Source organism: Onychostruthus taczanowskii, unplaced genomic scaffold (genome assembly GCF_017590055.1).
Source record: "Onychostruthus taczanowskii isolate IOZ18803 unplaced genomic scaffold, ASM1759005v1 scaffold36, whole genome shotgun sequence".
NCBI classification, from domain to species: domain Eukaryota; kingdom Metazoa; phylum Chordata; class Aves; order Passeriformes; family Passeridae; genus Onychostruthus; species Onychostruthus taczanowskii.
This window is the reverse complement of record NW_024501015.1, coordinates 3038326-3055743: the sequence shown is the minus strand read 5'-3', so window position 1 is coordinate 3055743 and position 17418 is coordinate 3038326. Positions and strand designations below refer to the sequence as shown.

Sequence of the window (17418 nt, the reverse complement as noted above, 5' to 3'; positions counted from 1 at the left end):
CAATATACTAAATTATTCTTAGCAGCACCTGACAAGATAAAAGTAGGTGGTGGTGTTAGAGTGCAGACCTCCACAGTTGTTAAGCCAATTTACATATAGTCAGAAAGGCTGCTGATGGCTGAAATTTTTAATCTCCTCTTTCTTACTAATGTCATGATTCTTACCCTTATTCAGGTACTTGAACTCATGTTTTAAAAGGAAAATAGGCAATAAACTGGAAAAGTATGAACATTTCAGCTACTGTCTTTTTATTTGCAGCCTTCTACCTTAAATACACCTTGCAGAAGAATCAAGCTCCCCACCTCCATTTGTTAGCACCAGCGCGGGTTCTTCTGAGTCTGAGAAGATATGAATATTTATTAGGACGCTGGCTCAGCACAGCCCCACGGCCCTGGACCCTGGAAATGTTCATCACCACACACTGGTCCACATTTCCAGTCCTGGGCAGCTCTAATGGGACAGCAATGTGCCTCAACCCGTGGCTGTGCAGGCTTGCTCTCATTCCAGCTGAGGCAGTATCACACCTTTGTTTGAGAGCATACACTGTGACCTACTAAGAAAGAAAACACTACAGGTACCTTTTTATTTTTCTTTTTTTTGTTGTGTTTTTTTTCTTTCTTTATTTTTTTTTTTTAGGGTTTTTTTTTTTTTGTGTGTGTTTGCAAAGTCAAATTTAGTGAGCAATAGAACAAAGAAAATTGGAGGAAGTTTTGCATTTTCTCATGAAATTCTGTGTCTATAGCTGGATGATACAGAGCTTGTACACTGCTCACATGTGGAGAAGTAAACAAGACGTGGCATTGAAAGCTCATTAAAAAACCACACATGGAAAACTTCCCTACAAAGTATCATGTGGAAGTTATATGAATCCTTCACTGAATGCAGTGTCTCATAAAAAGCAAGTTATATCACATGATGACTTGACTCTGTTCAACTGGGATTCTGCCAGCCCACAAAGGAACCACAATCCAGAATTTTCTCTTAATTCCTAGTACTTTGAGGTCCATGAGGAACCAAATCAGGTGAATAGTGTCCTTGAAAATACTCTCTTTAGTCCAATCTCTGGCAGTATACTTCAATTTCAGCCATTCTGGAAGTGCCTTAAGCTCTGTCTGCAAATTCACTTGGCTTCAATTCCGGCAATGCATTATAGACCAGATGGATTTAGGAAAGTCCACTGATTGGATTGATCAAATTAAAGGAAGTACAAGAGAGAAATAAAGGAAAAATATTTTTCCTCTACTTCCTAAAATATATAAAGAAATAGAAATAATGTATTTGAAACAGTTTCCCAGGTGTCTCTCTATGTACTCTGGTTGCAAACCACAGTTTTAGGAATGCAGCCTGGCTGCAATCAGGGATTCAGCCATGGACATGCAGGACAGCTGCTTACTGTCCAAACTACATGCTGCTATATTAGTATTTTCCTGAGGCCTGCAAAAATAACAGACATAAACTCCCTTACAGAATACGGGCACCAGAACTACTGAAAATGGAAACAGGCATAAATTCATCTTTGTGGTACAAATCACTAAGACTCTCCTGATGCCACAGCACCGATGCTTTGGACACAGTTTTGATGTCCTAATGCAAGCTGTTAAAATCATGGAATCACAGAATCAGACTGGCTTGGGTAGGAGGGGACTTAAGGATCACCTAATTCCAACACTAGGCACGTCTGAGGCACACCTAAAGTTAAGCAAGGAGAGGATCTATCCCTAAAATCTTATTCCTATGGCAAAGACTATTTTCCACACTCCTCAGCACTGGCATAATGGACACACCCCTACATATTTAGCTCCCTTTTTATATGGACAGCCTTGTTTGTACAAGCTCATGCTCTACAGCTAAAACCAGCTCTGTCAGCTCAGGTCCATACATGAATTATGGCAGAGCAGACTAACACACAATAGGATGCACCCCAGAATTTTGGCTGGTGGGGCACCTACAACTCCCTTCCAGGAGGAGCTGCAAAAACCTGTGCATTCAGCATTATGGGTATCTCCTGCATGAACAAAGTTTATCTTCACAGTATCTGCAGCTAGTTCAAAGGATCTATCTGTCAACTTAGAGCAGGCATACTGAACAGTATTTTTTGGTAGAGGCTAGGTGCTCTGCTGTGGTGATGACTGTGGTCCTGGCTTTTCTCAAGGATGAACTGTGTGAAAAGGGTTTTTTTCACATAACAGAAGACAGCCGCATTTATTCTGTCACCAACAGAGAAGCAACAGCATATGTTAAAACAGCAGCCTGGTTGATGCAAAATGTGTCACACAGACATGCAGAATAAAAACGTATTTTCTGCCAGTAGTATTTAGCCCTAATCATTGGATGACATTACTTTAAAATCCCAGCTCTGAAATCAAAAACTGTGCTTTTCGTTCACATAAAAATAAATGTGTGCTTCATTAGAATTTTTAAATGCATTATATATTCCCACATTAGCTTTTCAGATAAGTAAAACGAGTAAATCGTATGATGTCTTTGCATATTGACCCCTGCCACTGTTTACATAAGTCCTCTGAGACTAGACCCCTCTGTAGGAGCAGCTCCATGTACACACCTATTCCTTACAGCACTGCATTTCACATCTGTTTTAAAACAAAAGTTACTTTGAGAAGCTAAAGACTAACTCTAAGGCTGAAGTAAGCATTGATGTTGTTGTGCCACGTTTTATAAGAACAAGATGAATGCTTGTTGTCAAAAAAAGCATCGGGTGGTCATGTTCCCATGAAACCACTCATTGCACAAGCACAAATGGGTGTCAGCAGTGCAAGATACCCTAATTCAGTCCCCAGAAACTCTTAAGTAAACATGCCACCTAGTGTTTAATTGTGACAATTTCATTCATAAATCATCTTGATTGATTCCTCCCAAGCTGTTCCCTGCAAGTCTAGGTTGTACACAGTCTAGGCAGATTTATCTGGACCCCCCCCTCCAAAAGCCCTGTCTCAGCTTCTGTTTTGCTCCCGATAAACTCGGCCAAGCTACACTCCTAGCCCCTCCTTCTTTTTTGAGGAACCCACAGCTCAGACTGCCATGAGCAATGCAGAAGGCAATAAAAAGGGACCTCAGAGGGTCATCTCTGCTGTCAAGGTCCCAAACAAGCATGACAGACTTCAGAAAAGCTGCCTTGTGCCACCTGCCAAATGGCACCTGGCACAGGCTGCCCACATCTCCCTGCCTAAAGGTACTGGGCAGAATTATTCACCTGGGAAGGTGAAGCACTGTTTCTAGCTTACAGCTTGCCAAAAGTGGATGAGTCACCAAAGCTATAGGTACTGGTTTGATAGATGGAACCAGCAGAAAATCAGGGAAAGATGCTATCAAAGTATAATATCTTCAAAAGCAGAAGACAATTCCTCTGGAAGACATGTCAGTCTCCTCCTTTGTCACCTCCAGCTCCTGCTCAACAGTGACACACCTGCCTTAAACCCAAACAACCCTCCCCAAAGTAGAGCTACATCCATATGTGGCTTGGCTCCTTTCTATGCGTGTAAAAACCACCAAATTCTCCTCTTAAAAATCCTAATTGAGATTCTCTTGATGCTTCTGTCATGGATGCTCATTATGTTCCTAGGGATTAAATTCCTGTATGAGTGACATCATAGTACAGACTGTCCTGAGTTTTTGTTAATGTTTTGTTTGCACTTTTTCCAGATCAATAAAAATCTTAAATCAAACTCCTGTTCCTGCAGTATTTCATCAGCCACATTTCCCAAGCTCATCAAGTTGCTGTCTATCTCTATTTTTTGCTCAAAATTCCTCTACCTATTTTTGGTCCGTGTAACCATGTTCATGAGCCAACCAAATTTGAATTAATGTCAAGAGTGCAGTTTCATGAGAGATTGTACTACTTTAGTAAAAATCCAATTATTCTGCATCTGCTGCATTCTTTTCACTCGGTACTTTTGTAAATCTATCAAAAAGGCAATCAAGTCTAACTGGCAGCATTCCTTCTTTATAACCATGCTGACGACTGTGTGCAGTCCCACTGATCTCCAGGGCTGAGAATGCATTAAAAGGAAGAGCCCACTGTTACCATTTGTACTTGTCACTCCACACCGTCCTCTTTTCCAAATGTGAGCAGTTTTTATAACTGGTTCCCGAACTTTGGAGCCCAACCTCAGCTGAGAAGAGTCAACAGCACGTGCCTCACTGTGGCCACCACCAGCTGTCCTCCTGCCCAGCCTGCTGCCTTCCCCTGCCTGGCAGAGCCATCGAGCTCTGTTAACTGAGACTGTGCCCAGCTTCCTGCTGCTGAGACAGCCTAAAGGTGACCAGGGAGATACCTACACCTGGATTCCTGGTATCCCAGCTGCAGGATGTGGATGCAGACTGCTAACCTGCCTCTCTGTGTTGTGAGAGACCAGATGAAAAGCCTTGGACACGAGGACTGTGGCTGCAGTGAGTGCCTCACTAGTGCAGTGGCAATTCTGAACTGAAGGTTGAATGTCCGCTCATCTCACAGGGAGGAATCAAATAACTGGTCCTTAGCTACTTTAACACATTGTCTCCATCTAGCCAATATGAATCAGAGCCTAGATAACGTATTTTCAGACACAGAAAACCACAGAGAAATAGGACTAGAGGGTACTGTGAGATGCTTTTCTCCTGCCTGACTCAGGTATCCATGCTATCTGTGCCATTTCTGCCAGATGTTTTCTAATATGTTTCCATGCCTTCTGATGAGGGAGATTTTGTCACCCCCTCAGGCACTCTAGCCCAGTATTTCATTATTCTTTCTTTTCTCCCTTAATAGCTAACCTGCAATGCTTATCACTGTATTTCAGTCCTATCATTTCTTGTCATATTCAGCATGAACACAGAGGACAGGTTATTTTTTTCCTTATAATTAGCCCTAGACATACACATCACTTAAAATACTTATTTTCTAATCAAAATATGAAGGAAAAAATACTACTCATAACTTAAATACTCTCTTTTTAACACTAATTCTGACTCCTCCACTACCAGAAATTAATCTCTTTCTTCTATTTAAGTTGAACACTTGTCTTCCAATATCAAAACATGGCAGTTTAAAGGTGCTTGTAAAATTTCAGTGCCTATTCCTACAAGATAATCAAGTATAGATTTTTACTTAAAAAATGCCTTTTCATTTTCCAGTGGCTAGACAAATGAAATGTTTATGCTGAAGGCTCCATCCCAATCCCTGCGGAAGTTTGTTTATATGAATTGAATGCCATCAAACTGTGTAAAGAGTATAAAAGCCAAGATAATATACCCTCAGATAAGCTTTTATTTTTAGTACATCAAACTAAGCATGGTTTTTATGCAACAAACATTTAGCTTTAGTAGAATTATTAATAAGATCATAAGAGCAACATACCCAAGAGAAAAGGATTAATTTATGAGTTTGGTAGAGCCTACCTGCAGATACACAGTACTGTTCTTGAAGAGACAAGTGGCATTTGCCTTAGGAGTACTATAAGCACTTCTGGTGTATTGAATAATTTTTAGTAATAAACTGAAATCCTTATCTGAGAAAATTTCAACTTAGTTGTGACGTTCACATTGCTTCCATTTGGCTCTCTTTCAAAAACACTGGATTGGAAAAGACCATGATGGTAACAAACTGGACATTTACCTTTGGTCCATATGCTTAGCAATGCCCTGAACTGCTCTAAGACTCAGTGAAATCCTTGGCTTGGGGGTCTTCCCCTTAATTCAGTAGCATATGGATCAGATTGTACCCATTGCATCATGTCATTTGTGTAAATCAGTATTGTCTCCAACTTACAAGCTCCCTTCAGGCATAATCATATCACTTATTCTGCTTAAGGCAAAAGTCATGAATTCTAAGCTGACAGTAATAACATAAACCAGGAACCTGGAGAGATGTTGACAGTTCAGGGAAGCAATGTAAGGAAATACTATGCTATGGAAGCTCTCTTTCTCTCGGCACCCTCAATTTACACTATTGTTATAATTGATAAGAATGATTCCCTTCAAAAATCCTTCTTTAATCAGGGTAAATAGTTAAGAGTGTCACAGTCAACTACAAAGCACTGCCCATTTTCCTAAACATAGACAGCCAGAGGGAAGGAATTGAAACAGACACTTTCCAAAATTTTATTTTGGTACCTTTCTTATTTTTGTTTCTTATATAGTGTCTATTTTAGATTTATGATGTATTAAATAAACAAAAAAGCTGCAGAGACACAGCTGGAAAATATAAAAGAATGCCAACACTGAAGGGCAAAAGAAAATTATCAGCTGAATATATTTTTGGTATGATGCTGTTTGTCATTTGAAATAAAAAAAATATTAAAATATATATGCTGGTAGACCTACTGTATTGATATAAACTCCTCCTTGCTGTGCTATAATACCCAAGAGTATTCTGGATGGAATCACTCCTGAATTGCTAACAGTTATTTAAAGAGAGTCAGCTATGTAGTTAAGTACGCATGTCAAGGCACGCTACAATTAAATACGTGCGTGTGGTAACCTGTGTGTAGAATACTACTCTTGCAGGACAAGCCTGAGTGACTGATGAAAGGAATTCATTACTCCCAAAGTCATTTTGATGTATTAGTTTGCTGCTTCTAGCAGCAAAAATGCCACACACCTTTTATCACTGCATGTATTACTTAACCCTGCAGATAAAGGCCACCTTTGTGTACAGGATTTATGTTGCTTTTTATCAGTGTGATGTCTGAGCATCTTCTGGGAAAAAATCAGTACTGCCAGGGAAAAGTCCCTTGTGAATTCTGTGGCCATGCATACAGCAGTGTGACTGTAACCACTAATAAAAGACAATGGTGGGCTGTTAACATCCATGTAGAACTGAGCATTTTAATTTTTTCTGACCAAGCATGCTGCAAAAAGAAGGGAGTTGAAGGCAATGTAAAATACACCACATAAAATTATCAGTGCCTTTCCAACCCAGAGCCTGCAGGAACAGATGCTTCTGCTCACTACCTTCTTAACCCCAGGATCTGCTGCTGGGGCAGCACAGTACCCTGCAGCCCTCCTGTGGAAGGAAATGCTCAATATCTGGATAGACATCTCAGCAGAGAATTAAACACTATCTAGCAACCTGTAATAGGATCATTAGAGGTTTAGAGGAGCTGCAGAATGGGAAGAATAATGAATAAATGAAAGACTGAAAAGATTTCTTTATTGTTGGCTAATAGCAGTACCTGTAGAAAATTCAATGGAGACAAAAATGGGAGTTGTAAGATGAGGTTAAAAAGCCTTGAGAAAGGGACATGGTGTGAATAACAATTGAAGAGTGTCAAATACCTACAAAAATCGAACCAAATCTTAGGCTGTCTTAAAATTGACTTCCTCTTGTACAAGTTTGATGTAAGAAAAACAGCAGTGCCCTTAAAAATTTAGTTCCATAACCAGATTACATCTCCAGTTAAAGGATGTTGGAAAACAGTCCTTCCTGGAAGTCTTGCATTTTCTTCTATGGAAAACTGTGTGTGAGCAGCATGACTAATGAGGACAGTAATATCAGCTTCTAGCAAAGTTCTTCCTTTTTTATCACCTTTGCCTTAATAGGAATAGTTTTCTTATCTGTCTATTACTTGTGTGGTATTTTCTGCTATGGAAATCTACAACTTCCCAGACTTCATAATATGCTAATCATTTCAGCTCTTTAGTTCTAGCTGCCATATTAACTGTGGGCTCTGTCATTTGCACTTCAATGTCTAGTGATGAGCACTACCCAAACAGATACAGAGGGGTTGCCATGTCAAACAGCAACACGGAGTTTTCTGCACTGTCCACTGTTAAGTGCGAACAGCTCACTCTTGGTTTAGCTCAAACTCTGCCCTGCTCTGTACAGACCATCCCTGCTAAATGCCTCATGCTGCTTCTGGTGTGTGCTTTAGCCAGGGAGCAGAACAAGCACTGCAGCCCAGGCTCCAAGCAAACTCATATTTCATGTACAACTGAACTGACTGAGCCACATTCGAACAGGAGAGAAGTTGATGGGAGCTTTGCCAGGACCCAAGTAAGCAGAGACCTGGCACTGGAAAAAGCCTTCCTTAATCTTTACTGCACTTAAAATACTTTGTCCTCTTTCAGACAGATTAAGATAATTCTTTTTGCAAACACTTTAAGCTTGAATGCTGCCAAGGGTTTTCTTTAACTCCAGCCTGTGCTCTTCTCATCAGACCAGCATAGCAAAGAAACAAATTGTGGGGCACAGCCTTTGTCTGACACAGGGCACCGTGTCACAACATCCAGGCCTCACCCACACATGGGATGGTTGCAGAAGTGCACAGGGCAGGTCACAGGAATGGGGTTGAAACTGCAAGACCAGGGAACCAGGATGGCTTTTCCATCAGCAACTGGGACAGCTTTTACCTGATCAGAGCATTCATGAAACTACAGTTTGTATTTACTTCCAACATTTCAATTCTTCAAATATATTTGCTAAATTACACTTGCTGAGGTAGGATTAGAAAGGGGTATTATTTTCTCTCTGTCTGTGGCACAGAGACTGCTGACTCAGTAAGGGCAGCATTTGCAGGGAAATGCAATAGCAATAAATGTTTCAAACTACATATTTTACTGACAGATTACTGCAATTTTTTTCACTCCTATATGTGAAGATTAATTGCTTACAGCAGGTTACACTTCACCTACATTCACCATTAACTTGAACTACTGGTAATTAATTACAGACTGCACCAGTACTAGGTACTTATCTGCCCTACATTCTCCAGTATGTGTTCATTTGCCCCAAGAACAGCATTTCATACGCAGAGCAAACATAAAGCAGTTGATCACAACTTTCCCAAACTTAAGTCACAACTCTAAACAGACAACATGTGATCATCAAATTTTCTTGGCACAAAAAACTATTCAAAATCCTTGTTGAACCTGGATCCTGTTAAAACAACAATTGCCTACCCTGCTAAGAAAGCATGCTGCTCCCCCAAAACACTTAATTCCTAAAAATCATTGTGGTTCCTTTCAGATTAAAGATCTGTTAAACTATTCAGGCTAAAATTTGGAATTTGTGTCTACAAATCAAGCACCTCTTCAAAATCAGACAAGAATAACTTTTGGATGAAACACCAGCATTAAGTATCTTAGAGCATAAATGTTTTCTTAGGCCCGATATAAAAAAATGTTGGATAAAAAAAGCACGAACAACAACAGCTCAATCCAGCCCAATTATCACATCCCCCTGTGGAACGGGCATGACTCCACTAATTACCACCTCAAAGAAATTATCATTATGGGAAGAGACAAGTACCTCAGGCAGTACCAAGGCACCTCACCCGAGTGCTGGCTCCTCCTGCCAGCCTGTGTGTTGGTGGCCCCTCTGCTGACCCAGCCCACGGAAGCGGTGGCACTGGGGTGACACTGAATAAGCCCCGCTGTCACCGTGGGAAGCGACAGAGCGGACAGACCCCCTGGATGGTGTTAACAAACCCACCGAGAAGACGAATGCCTTCAGCTGCACTTTCACACTCTGGAGTTAGTTTCAGCATGAAACAAAATCTCACTTGTAAAGAGTCTAATTTCTTAGATAGAAGAGTACTGGTGCTTAACCTTGGAGCACTGAATTCTCAACCTCCTCTTGAGAAATAATAGAAGTTTCTGTCCTGCACGTATGGCTTCCCCCCATCATTTCTGGTTCATTCAAAACACTCAAGTCAGCATTTTCAAAAAAACCACCCCAATAATATTATTTTTTAACATTTTTCCTGTTCAGCTGGCCAGAGGGAAAAAACATGAATGATTTTTCACACAATCAGCAAAGAATTTACTTTGCAGAAAAATGTCATACTGAATATTCATTATCTTATTTCTAGGGTTCTGAAATTTACTGGAGTTACTGAAGTAGGTGAAGGTTGCGATTTGTGGGCAAATCATGGCCTCTGTTTAAAATGCTGTACAAGACAGATCAGCCTCAAGCAAAACGTCTGATAGAACTCTCACTGAACTATCACTTTCCCATATTCTTCTATTTTAGAGGACTTCTAAAGTTTATATAAAAACAAACATGAAATTATTTTTATCCTGTTTATCCCCATTTGTTAGTACTGAAAAACGCTTGATAATTCACCAGTTTATTCCAAAGCCCAGTCCATACTTTACCTGAGGCTACTGTGAGTAACAAAATAGAAGATAACCAAGGAGTCTCTGCTACCAAACTTCTCATGACTTCCCCAAGGAGCATTTGAATCAAAAGCAGCCATGGTAGGCTCCATCATACAGATTTTTGTGAGCTATCTTTTTTTCAGTTGCTAATATTTTAGTTGATGTAATCCTTTTTTTTTTCTACACAGATTTGCATGAGATGATGGAAAACTACCAGTACTGGTAGAGAAGCCCACTGGGAGTCCTAATCATCAATATCAAGGCTTCAGCTGCTACACCAGGTCTTCAGCCTGAACAGATCCCCTTGCCTATTTAGCCCCACTCCTCTTATAGCTGTGATTGCTCCTACTCCTCCTGGCAAGTAAAATATGTTAGAAACAGCTGCTATTCCTCCTTCTGCTTTTCCCCTCTGTGGGAGGAAGGCAGAGAGGGTTGCCAACAGTGTAGTTGCTTAGCTGAAGGCAGCTATTTTTACATGACAGCACAGCCACAGAGCCCAGCCTTGCAGGCAGCTCCTGCCTGCACGTACAGAAATCTAGATGAGCACAAGTCCTTGTAGGCCAAGGACCTGCCTTTCACATTAGAGCCACCTCAGAGACAAATAATCCTCTCAACACTTAAATTTCATTCAGCAGCAATACAACAGAGGACCTAACACAATCATTAATGAGGTCCAGAGGTGTGTTTTCACTATTGCCAGTGCATTACATCAACTCCAAACATTTTTAAGCACAGGTACTTGGCACTAAGAATGCAGCACTTCTCTCACATTAAGCCAATAGAATAGTTTTTTAAGCTGTTATCAGGGAGGAGTCTTGTGCTGCATTTCTATTCATATGAAGTGGATCAGGCAGCAGACGTGGCAGAAAATTCACTTATTTTTTTTCTCCTGGCTGAGTCAGTTTTAATCTGGGGTTGTTTGCTAGTGTCACCTATTGTGTAGCTGCACAAAGCCATACATCAGTAAAAAGGTAGTGGTGAACGAGAGAGGCCAGGGGTTCCTTCAGAGATGGTTTGCCTTCTGTTGGTCTAAAAGGGTTTTTGCAATGCCTACTTAAAGCTGCCCAACCTGAAGGATGGCATCCAACCACGAGCACAACAGAAAACATAATCTGTTATGGAATATTTGGTACTCGAGCAAACCCCTCTGAAGCCTTTGAGAACACTTTGAGAATAACAGAAGTCTTGCTCCTCAACTGCAAAAACTGTAAGTAAAACTAAACACAAATTTGAAACTGTATTTTTTCTTGTAGAGGTCATATTTTTCTGATTTCCTAAAGAAGGTAGCATGGTTTTCAATTTCCATGATTGCTTTATTACACTATGTGAATGCAATAATGTTTATAATCATCCCAGTAATGACCCAGTTCCAGAACACCCTCTGGACCATTCCCTTACTTACACAGAAACACCTACACCAAAAAAATCTGTCACAGTGCACTATGTCTACTTCTTATTGTTCCTCAAATAAAGTAAAAATTTCCCTTTTTATGCCTGTTACAACATTCAAAATCACCCAGTGTCCAATCACAGGAATCAACTGAACGAGCATTGGAAGTCTCAAAGGCATCTACTCCTCTTGGGTATTACAACACCATTCAACTGAACCAAAAACTACCATCACCAGTGGATTTATTTTTAAATAAAATGTCAGTGGTGGACTTGTTGTTGTGCCCTTCTCCAAAGGCCTTCCCTGCATCATTATGCCTTCGCTAAAAAATATCATTGTCAATGGAATTGATTTGTTATAGAGGATGAATAGGTTTCCATGTCAGGTCAGTCACCCAAGCAATTATTATTACTGAGAAATCAAAACCAGTAAATAATCAGCCAATGCAGATATGTGAACCCAACAGATGATCCTGCTAGAAATGCCCTAGAGACATGAGGATACATATAAAAAAGCTGATCTCTTTCATACTCGCCATGACTATATGACAGGAAATTCACTCCCTGCTTTCCAAATAAAAACTGGCTCTAGTTCCCCAACTAGCTGGCCAGCACACTGAACACTAAAATCAACAGTCACTCTGAGAAGTATACTTAACAAATGTCAGTAAGTCAATTCAGCTCAAGGACCAGACTCAAAACCAAAGTTTTGTTTGACAGCTCTTGCTGCCATACCACCTGGGAAATGAAAATATCCACATGTCACTGCTTACAAGGCTGTTTCTCATATGTAAAATAATTTCTAATTTTACATCTTCAGATGGCTGCTAGCTGCACAAAATTCTCAGTTTATCATCATGTTAAGTCCTAGTCCATACAACGCTTTGGGATACGAGTGCATAAGAGAAGAAGATCAAGCAAAGCCCACTTCAAATGAGAAGAGAGAGAAGAAATGGAGGCAAACAGACAACATCCCAACTTCAGATCCATGAGAAGGAAAGAAAACAGACAATATCCCAATTTAAGACCCATCCACCAAAGGCTTGTCAGAGAAGAGGAGCTTTGAACCACGTACAGAAAGATAACAAACTTGAGCTGTGGTGAAGGGTCGGTGGGAACCAGATTCATAACCCCACTGTGGAAAATGCTTGAGTATATACATGGACAAATATAACCTGTGACCAATTTAGATGCAGCTCCTAAGGTAAACCCTACATACCCCTATATTTACATAGTGAAAACATTTACATTTTGTACCTATTAGAAAGTTTTTATCATAAGCTCCAGTCAAATATTAGTTGGGACCCAAGGTCATATTAACTTTGCAGTGAGATAGCAATACTAGTTTAAAGTATAGGAAGATAGGAACAGGTCCTCTGACAAAACTTTTTCTTCTCAGGTTTCATAGAAAGACTGGTATTAATTATGAAAATTTTAAGCTGAATACTTACCTTTTCAACTGGAGTGTTTTCTTCACTCGTTACACTTGCTTTTCTTGATTCATTTTTTGTTCTGCTCAGCCTCCGGGACACTTTTTCTCTAAGCAAAGTGGCATATCCAATGTGCTCATATATGGGGTTTGTTGTCATTTTGGAAATATACTCAGAAGCCTTTGTTTCTATGTACAGTGTTATCAAGCCATCTGTAACCAGATCATGGATTGATTCAAATCTCTTCTCCCCAACGAAGTGCTTCCCATCATAGAACAACCTGTAGTTTAATGTCTGATTACCAAATCTGCAAACACCAGAAAAATACAGAGGGAGAGAAGAAAGAGAGAATTCAGACTGTGCTGCAGGCTCTTCCATCATGAAGCATTTTTGAGGTGCAGAAAGCAGATGCTTAACCACAAATGGGTATATTTACAGTCAATGAAGAGATGGACATCTACCAAATAATCAAAATCCTAAGGGTCTGAATCAGGCTCTGTCAGGAAGCCAGGGAGACCAAGCTCCTAATTCAGGGCCAAATTAAATATCCAAAGTAATGTGGGAAAATTAAAGCCCTATTAATAGCAGGTGTAATCTATTGGGATTTTTAAAGTGTTTTAATAATCCAAGTGCTGTAGTAGCACATTCAGTTTGTGACACTGATGTTGGAATCCCATAATTGATTAAAGCATTCAAAGATACACTATTGTGTTAAATGGTTCTTGCATTGCATCAAAACTGCATGTCTGCAAATTTTGTTGGGACTTCAAATCACATGGTTTAAGCCTTTTATTTTTCACCCAGATTTTTCATATAAAATCCCAATTTATAATCAAATTCAGTTTTTGCTTCTACAAATAATTACCCAGATGGATTTAGAAAACATGTTGATTCATCAAAACAATAGACATTTTGCCATAATTCTTATCCTTTATTATTTTTTTTTATTCTTCATTTTGAAATCTCCTCCAAAACCCTAAAAAACTGTGTTTGTTCTTTTTCAGCTGACACAAATTGGTTTTAATTTACACCACTTTTTAGTTGGCATGACTCACCAGCTTTTCCAGCTTTACCATCTGCACAGCAATACAAATTTTAAGCATGATTTCATCACTGTATCACAGCTACTTGGGCTAACTCCTCAAAGGATTTTTCTTCATGTCTTACTAGCAGAAGGGTAAAAATGCAGACTTGTAGTTTGTGTATAATCTCACAGGAGTAATAATGCTATAAAAATTGCAAAATATTGCCAAGGAGTTTGTTTCATCAAAACCCAACTGAATATCTTGTCCTCTTGCTTCTCTTGCTAATACACAGTGTCTTTAAGACCTGAGTGGGCAGGTTTTGAATGACACAGCTAAGCCAGGAAAGGCACCTGTGAGGGGCATTGAGTTTGGAGCTTGGGTTCCCCCTGCATTTTTCGTTCATTTGAATAGCAGACTCCTACTTCTTTGAGCAGCAGCATCCCATGATTCACAACGCATTCCTACAAAAAACTTGAGCTCCTACTGGGGAAGAAAACTGCCAGTCTTCAGCTTCTGGATGTCATGATTTTCCAGTTTTATTTGGGGTTATTATCAGAGGTAGTTGTTGATGTTTGTACACAACACTGAGCTCCAAGGACAATTTGGCTGTGTCTTCTATTGGGATGCATTCCTATTCTGTATTCAGTCACATCTTTTATAGAGTCTTGAAGGAGAAGATCCATCTTTACAAAACTTAACTCTAGGTAAAAAAAAATAATCGGAAAATGGGCGCTGCTTTTGAAAAAGGACTTCCTAGCCAGGTGCTGAAGGAGAGACTGGGTTGCTGCAGTACCGTGGTGGTCAAACTGCTGAGAAGAGGGTGCTAAAGCATCCTGGTGTCACACAGTGTATTAGGTAACAGTGGAGACAGACTTCACTCAAAAAGGGACCAATATAATCCCCTCCATTAAGCACACTTACACTGGAACTATTAAAGCAGCATTTACCTGAGAGCAAGGGTGTAGCAGCCGGGTTGCCGCTGGCTTTCTCTAAGAATATAGGCTCCTTCTACACCAGCGAGTATTTCATCTGCTTGCTCCCGAGAAATGATCCCGTGAAACCTAAGGGGAGATAGTTCAGTGACTTACAGAATAATCCAACCAGAAAAACTCCCTTCTCCATCCCACAAAACATTTGAAAACTTCAGCACTCTTGAGCACCGTGGTCTAAGCCATCAGGGTAGCATCCAAGGAGCAGGATGGTCACCCGGCCTGGACAAGTTCAGCACAGACACAAAAATTACACTGGAAATGCACTTTCAGTCAGGATAAACTCAGCTGCACCCAAAGATTATTTTCTGTAAATGCCCGGTCTTTTCACAACTTTTCTCTTTTACCAGTCTATGCCTCTCCTCCTTGTTTCCTTTCTGGTGGTCTTACAACAGAATTGAAAACTAGGCAAAAAGGCATTTAAAAAAATGAATTATTGCATTTTAATATGTAGTTATTTAAAGGTAGGTATTTATATACATAAATATTTAAGTATAATTAAAATCATAGGTCTTCTGATAATCAATTTGCTTCATTATAATATTATATTGCTTCCTCAAATTTGTAAGCAAAACAGAGACAAAAATGGAAACAATTATTCAAAATCCTATTCTGCATATATTAAAGTAGAAGAAGGTACAGAGAAATCTTTAGAAAAACATTGTTTTCTTCATGTCAAGGAGCTCCTCATTCAGTGCTGGAAAAAAGCAATACTTCTCTGATTCTTTTGTCATTGCTATTTTAAGAAAGAAAGAGGGCCTAGGATGCACAATTAACCTTATGAAAACCAATATTTAGCAGTGATCTCTCCATAAGTACAAATTCAGTCTTGACAGCAGTTTGAGTCTTAACTCCTACGCACATTTTGCTAGCTGATAAGTCTCTGAGGGTCTCTTCAGAGGTTTTGAAAGTTTCTATTTTTGCTGCTGTCTAAAAAAAGGCACTAAAATGTACTGGCCTTCAGCATTTTCTCTTTTCTGACAATACATATGAAGTGGCACATTCCTAACACTGCCTCTGGCTTGGTAGTGAAAGAGAAGAAAAACACATTGGATGTAAATGCAATTGTTCCGTGCTCTTTACGTTGTCTTTTCACAACTAATACATGTTGAAAATATTAGGTCTAGATGACATTTCCAGTGTGACTTCATGGTAAAGGTAATGTGAATTGATTAATCTTCTCTCTCTGTACAGGTGGGAGACAAACATCCTCTTAATGACATAACTGAAACATGATTTTATCTGGTAAACTCAAGGCAATTCATAATTTTAGTCAAAAATAATAAGCATAAGGTATTCCCCACAAAATACAGTGATCAATTTAAGAAATCACCTGGATGTGATACTTGGGGCACCTGTGAAATTTCTTTAACCATGAGTGGTAAGCACTTGGCAATCTGGGCTTTCTTACGGATATTTTTAGTACCTTTTTATAAGAGCATGAAAAGTATGTGGTACAAGATCCCCTGAACTACTGCCTGCTTCTGACAGCAGCCGACAAGAAATGCTTACAGAAAGGGTGCAGGAAGTAGTGACATATTTCTTTCACTTCTCATCCCTGTCTATCCATCACTGCTTTAGACACAATCATGCCTGATCACTTGTGACCTTACCCTTCACATATTTGAGAATCTCACTTGTAAACCCTTTTAGATCTTGGTGCTTTTGGCCTCTGCAGCTGCCTCTGGCAATGAACTTGAAAAAGGCACTGTGCGTGTCCCCTTCTTGGGCACCACTGAGGTGACCTCCCCTGGCAGGAGCTGCATCCCCTCACTCCACCACCATTGCAGCCCCTCGCAGCACCTTTCTCTTCTCCCATAAACTTCGAGACAAGGATGGAGGAGTAGAGAGGGACAGTGCACAGAAATATGTGCACTACCTAAAGTGCAGCCACATCACAGGTTTATACACAAATGTAATGATGGCTTTTTCAGTTTCTTTCCCTAGAAATTGCTGTTTCTCTTTCCAAGTACTTCTGAGTACTGACTCAGCTGCTTTTATAGGACTACCTCAGTACTTCTGAAATCTCCTTTCTGAATGATAATAACTAGGATGATCTTGCCTGGACAGGTTCACCAAAATGACATCCTACAGTTCCTGTCAGCCCTGCTGTCCCACAAACCCAGGCACGTTCCTGGATAAGAGACTGCAGCAATGGTTTTACAAGTCCTGCCATAGGAAGTGTGATGTGTAACTCAACTAGCTGCTGTCTTCAGCTCTGTTCTACTCTAGTGGCTAGATCTGCATTCCTCATTGGCAAAGGTAATATTTAAAAATGAAACTTCAGCAATTAGGGGCAAAACTATTGGTTCTTGAGGTTTTTGGTGGTAGAAAAGGATCATTGAACATATATGTTTTGTCTGGGATGGAATGAAAAATAGAACATGGGATCTAAGTAATTCAGCTAGTGATAAGGGCTGGGGTCTCAGCATACTACTCCAGCAAAGGCCACATGCCAAGGCTGGGTGGCTGCTGCAGCGGCTGTGCCTTTCC

General features: G+C 40.1%; 1 protein-coding gene across 1 annotated transcript in view; it reads right to left on the bottom strand.

Moving 5' to 3' along the window:
• The window catches only part of CHN2 (chimerin 2), a 159586-nt gene that overhangs the window by 51812 nt on the left and 90356 nt on the right, over nucleotides 1-17418 (bottom strand). The window contains exons 5-6 of the mRNA XM_041411572.1: nucleotides 14884-14997; nucleotides 12933-13218 (exon numbers count right to left, since the gene is read on the bottom strand). Coding sequence (XP_041267506.1) covers nucleotides 12933-13218; nucleotides 14884-14997 — 400 coding nt within the window. The remainder of the gene's footprint in view (nucleotides 1-12932; nucleotides 13219-14883; nucleotides 14998-17418) is intronic.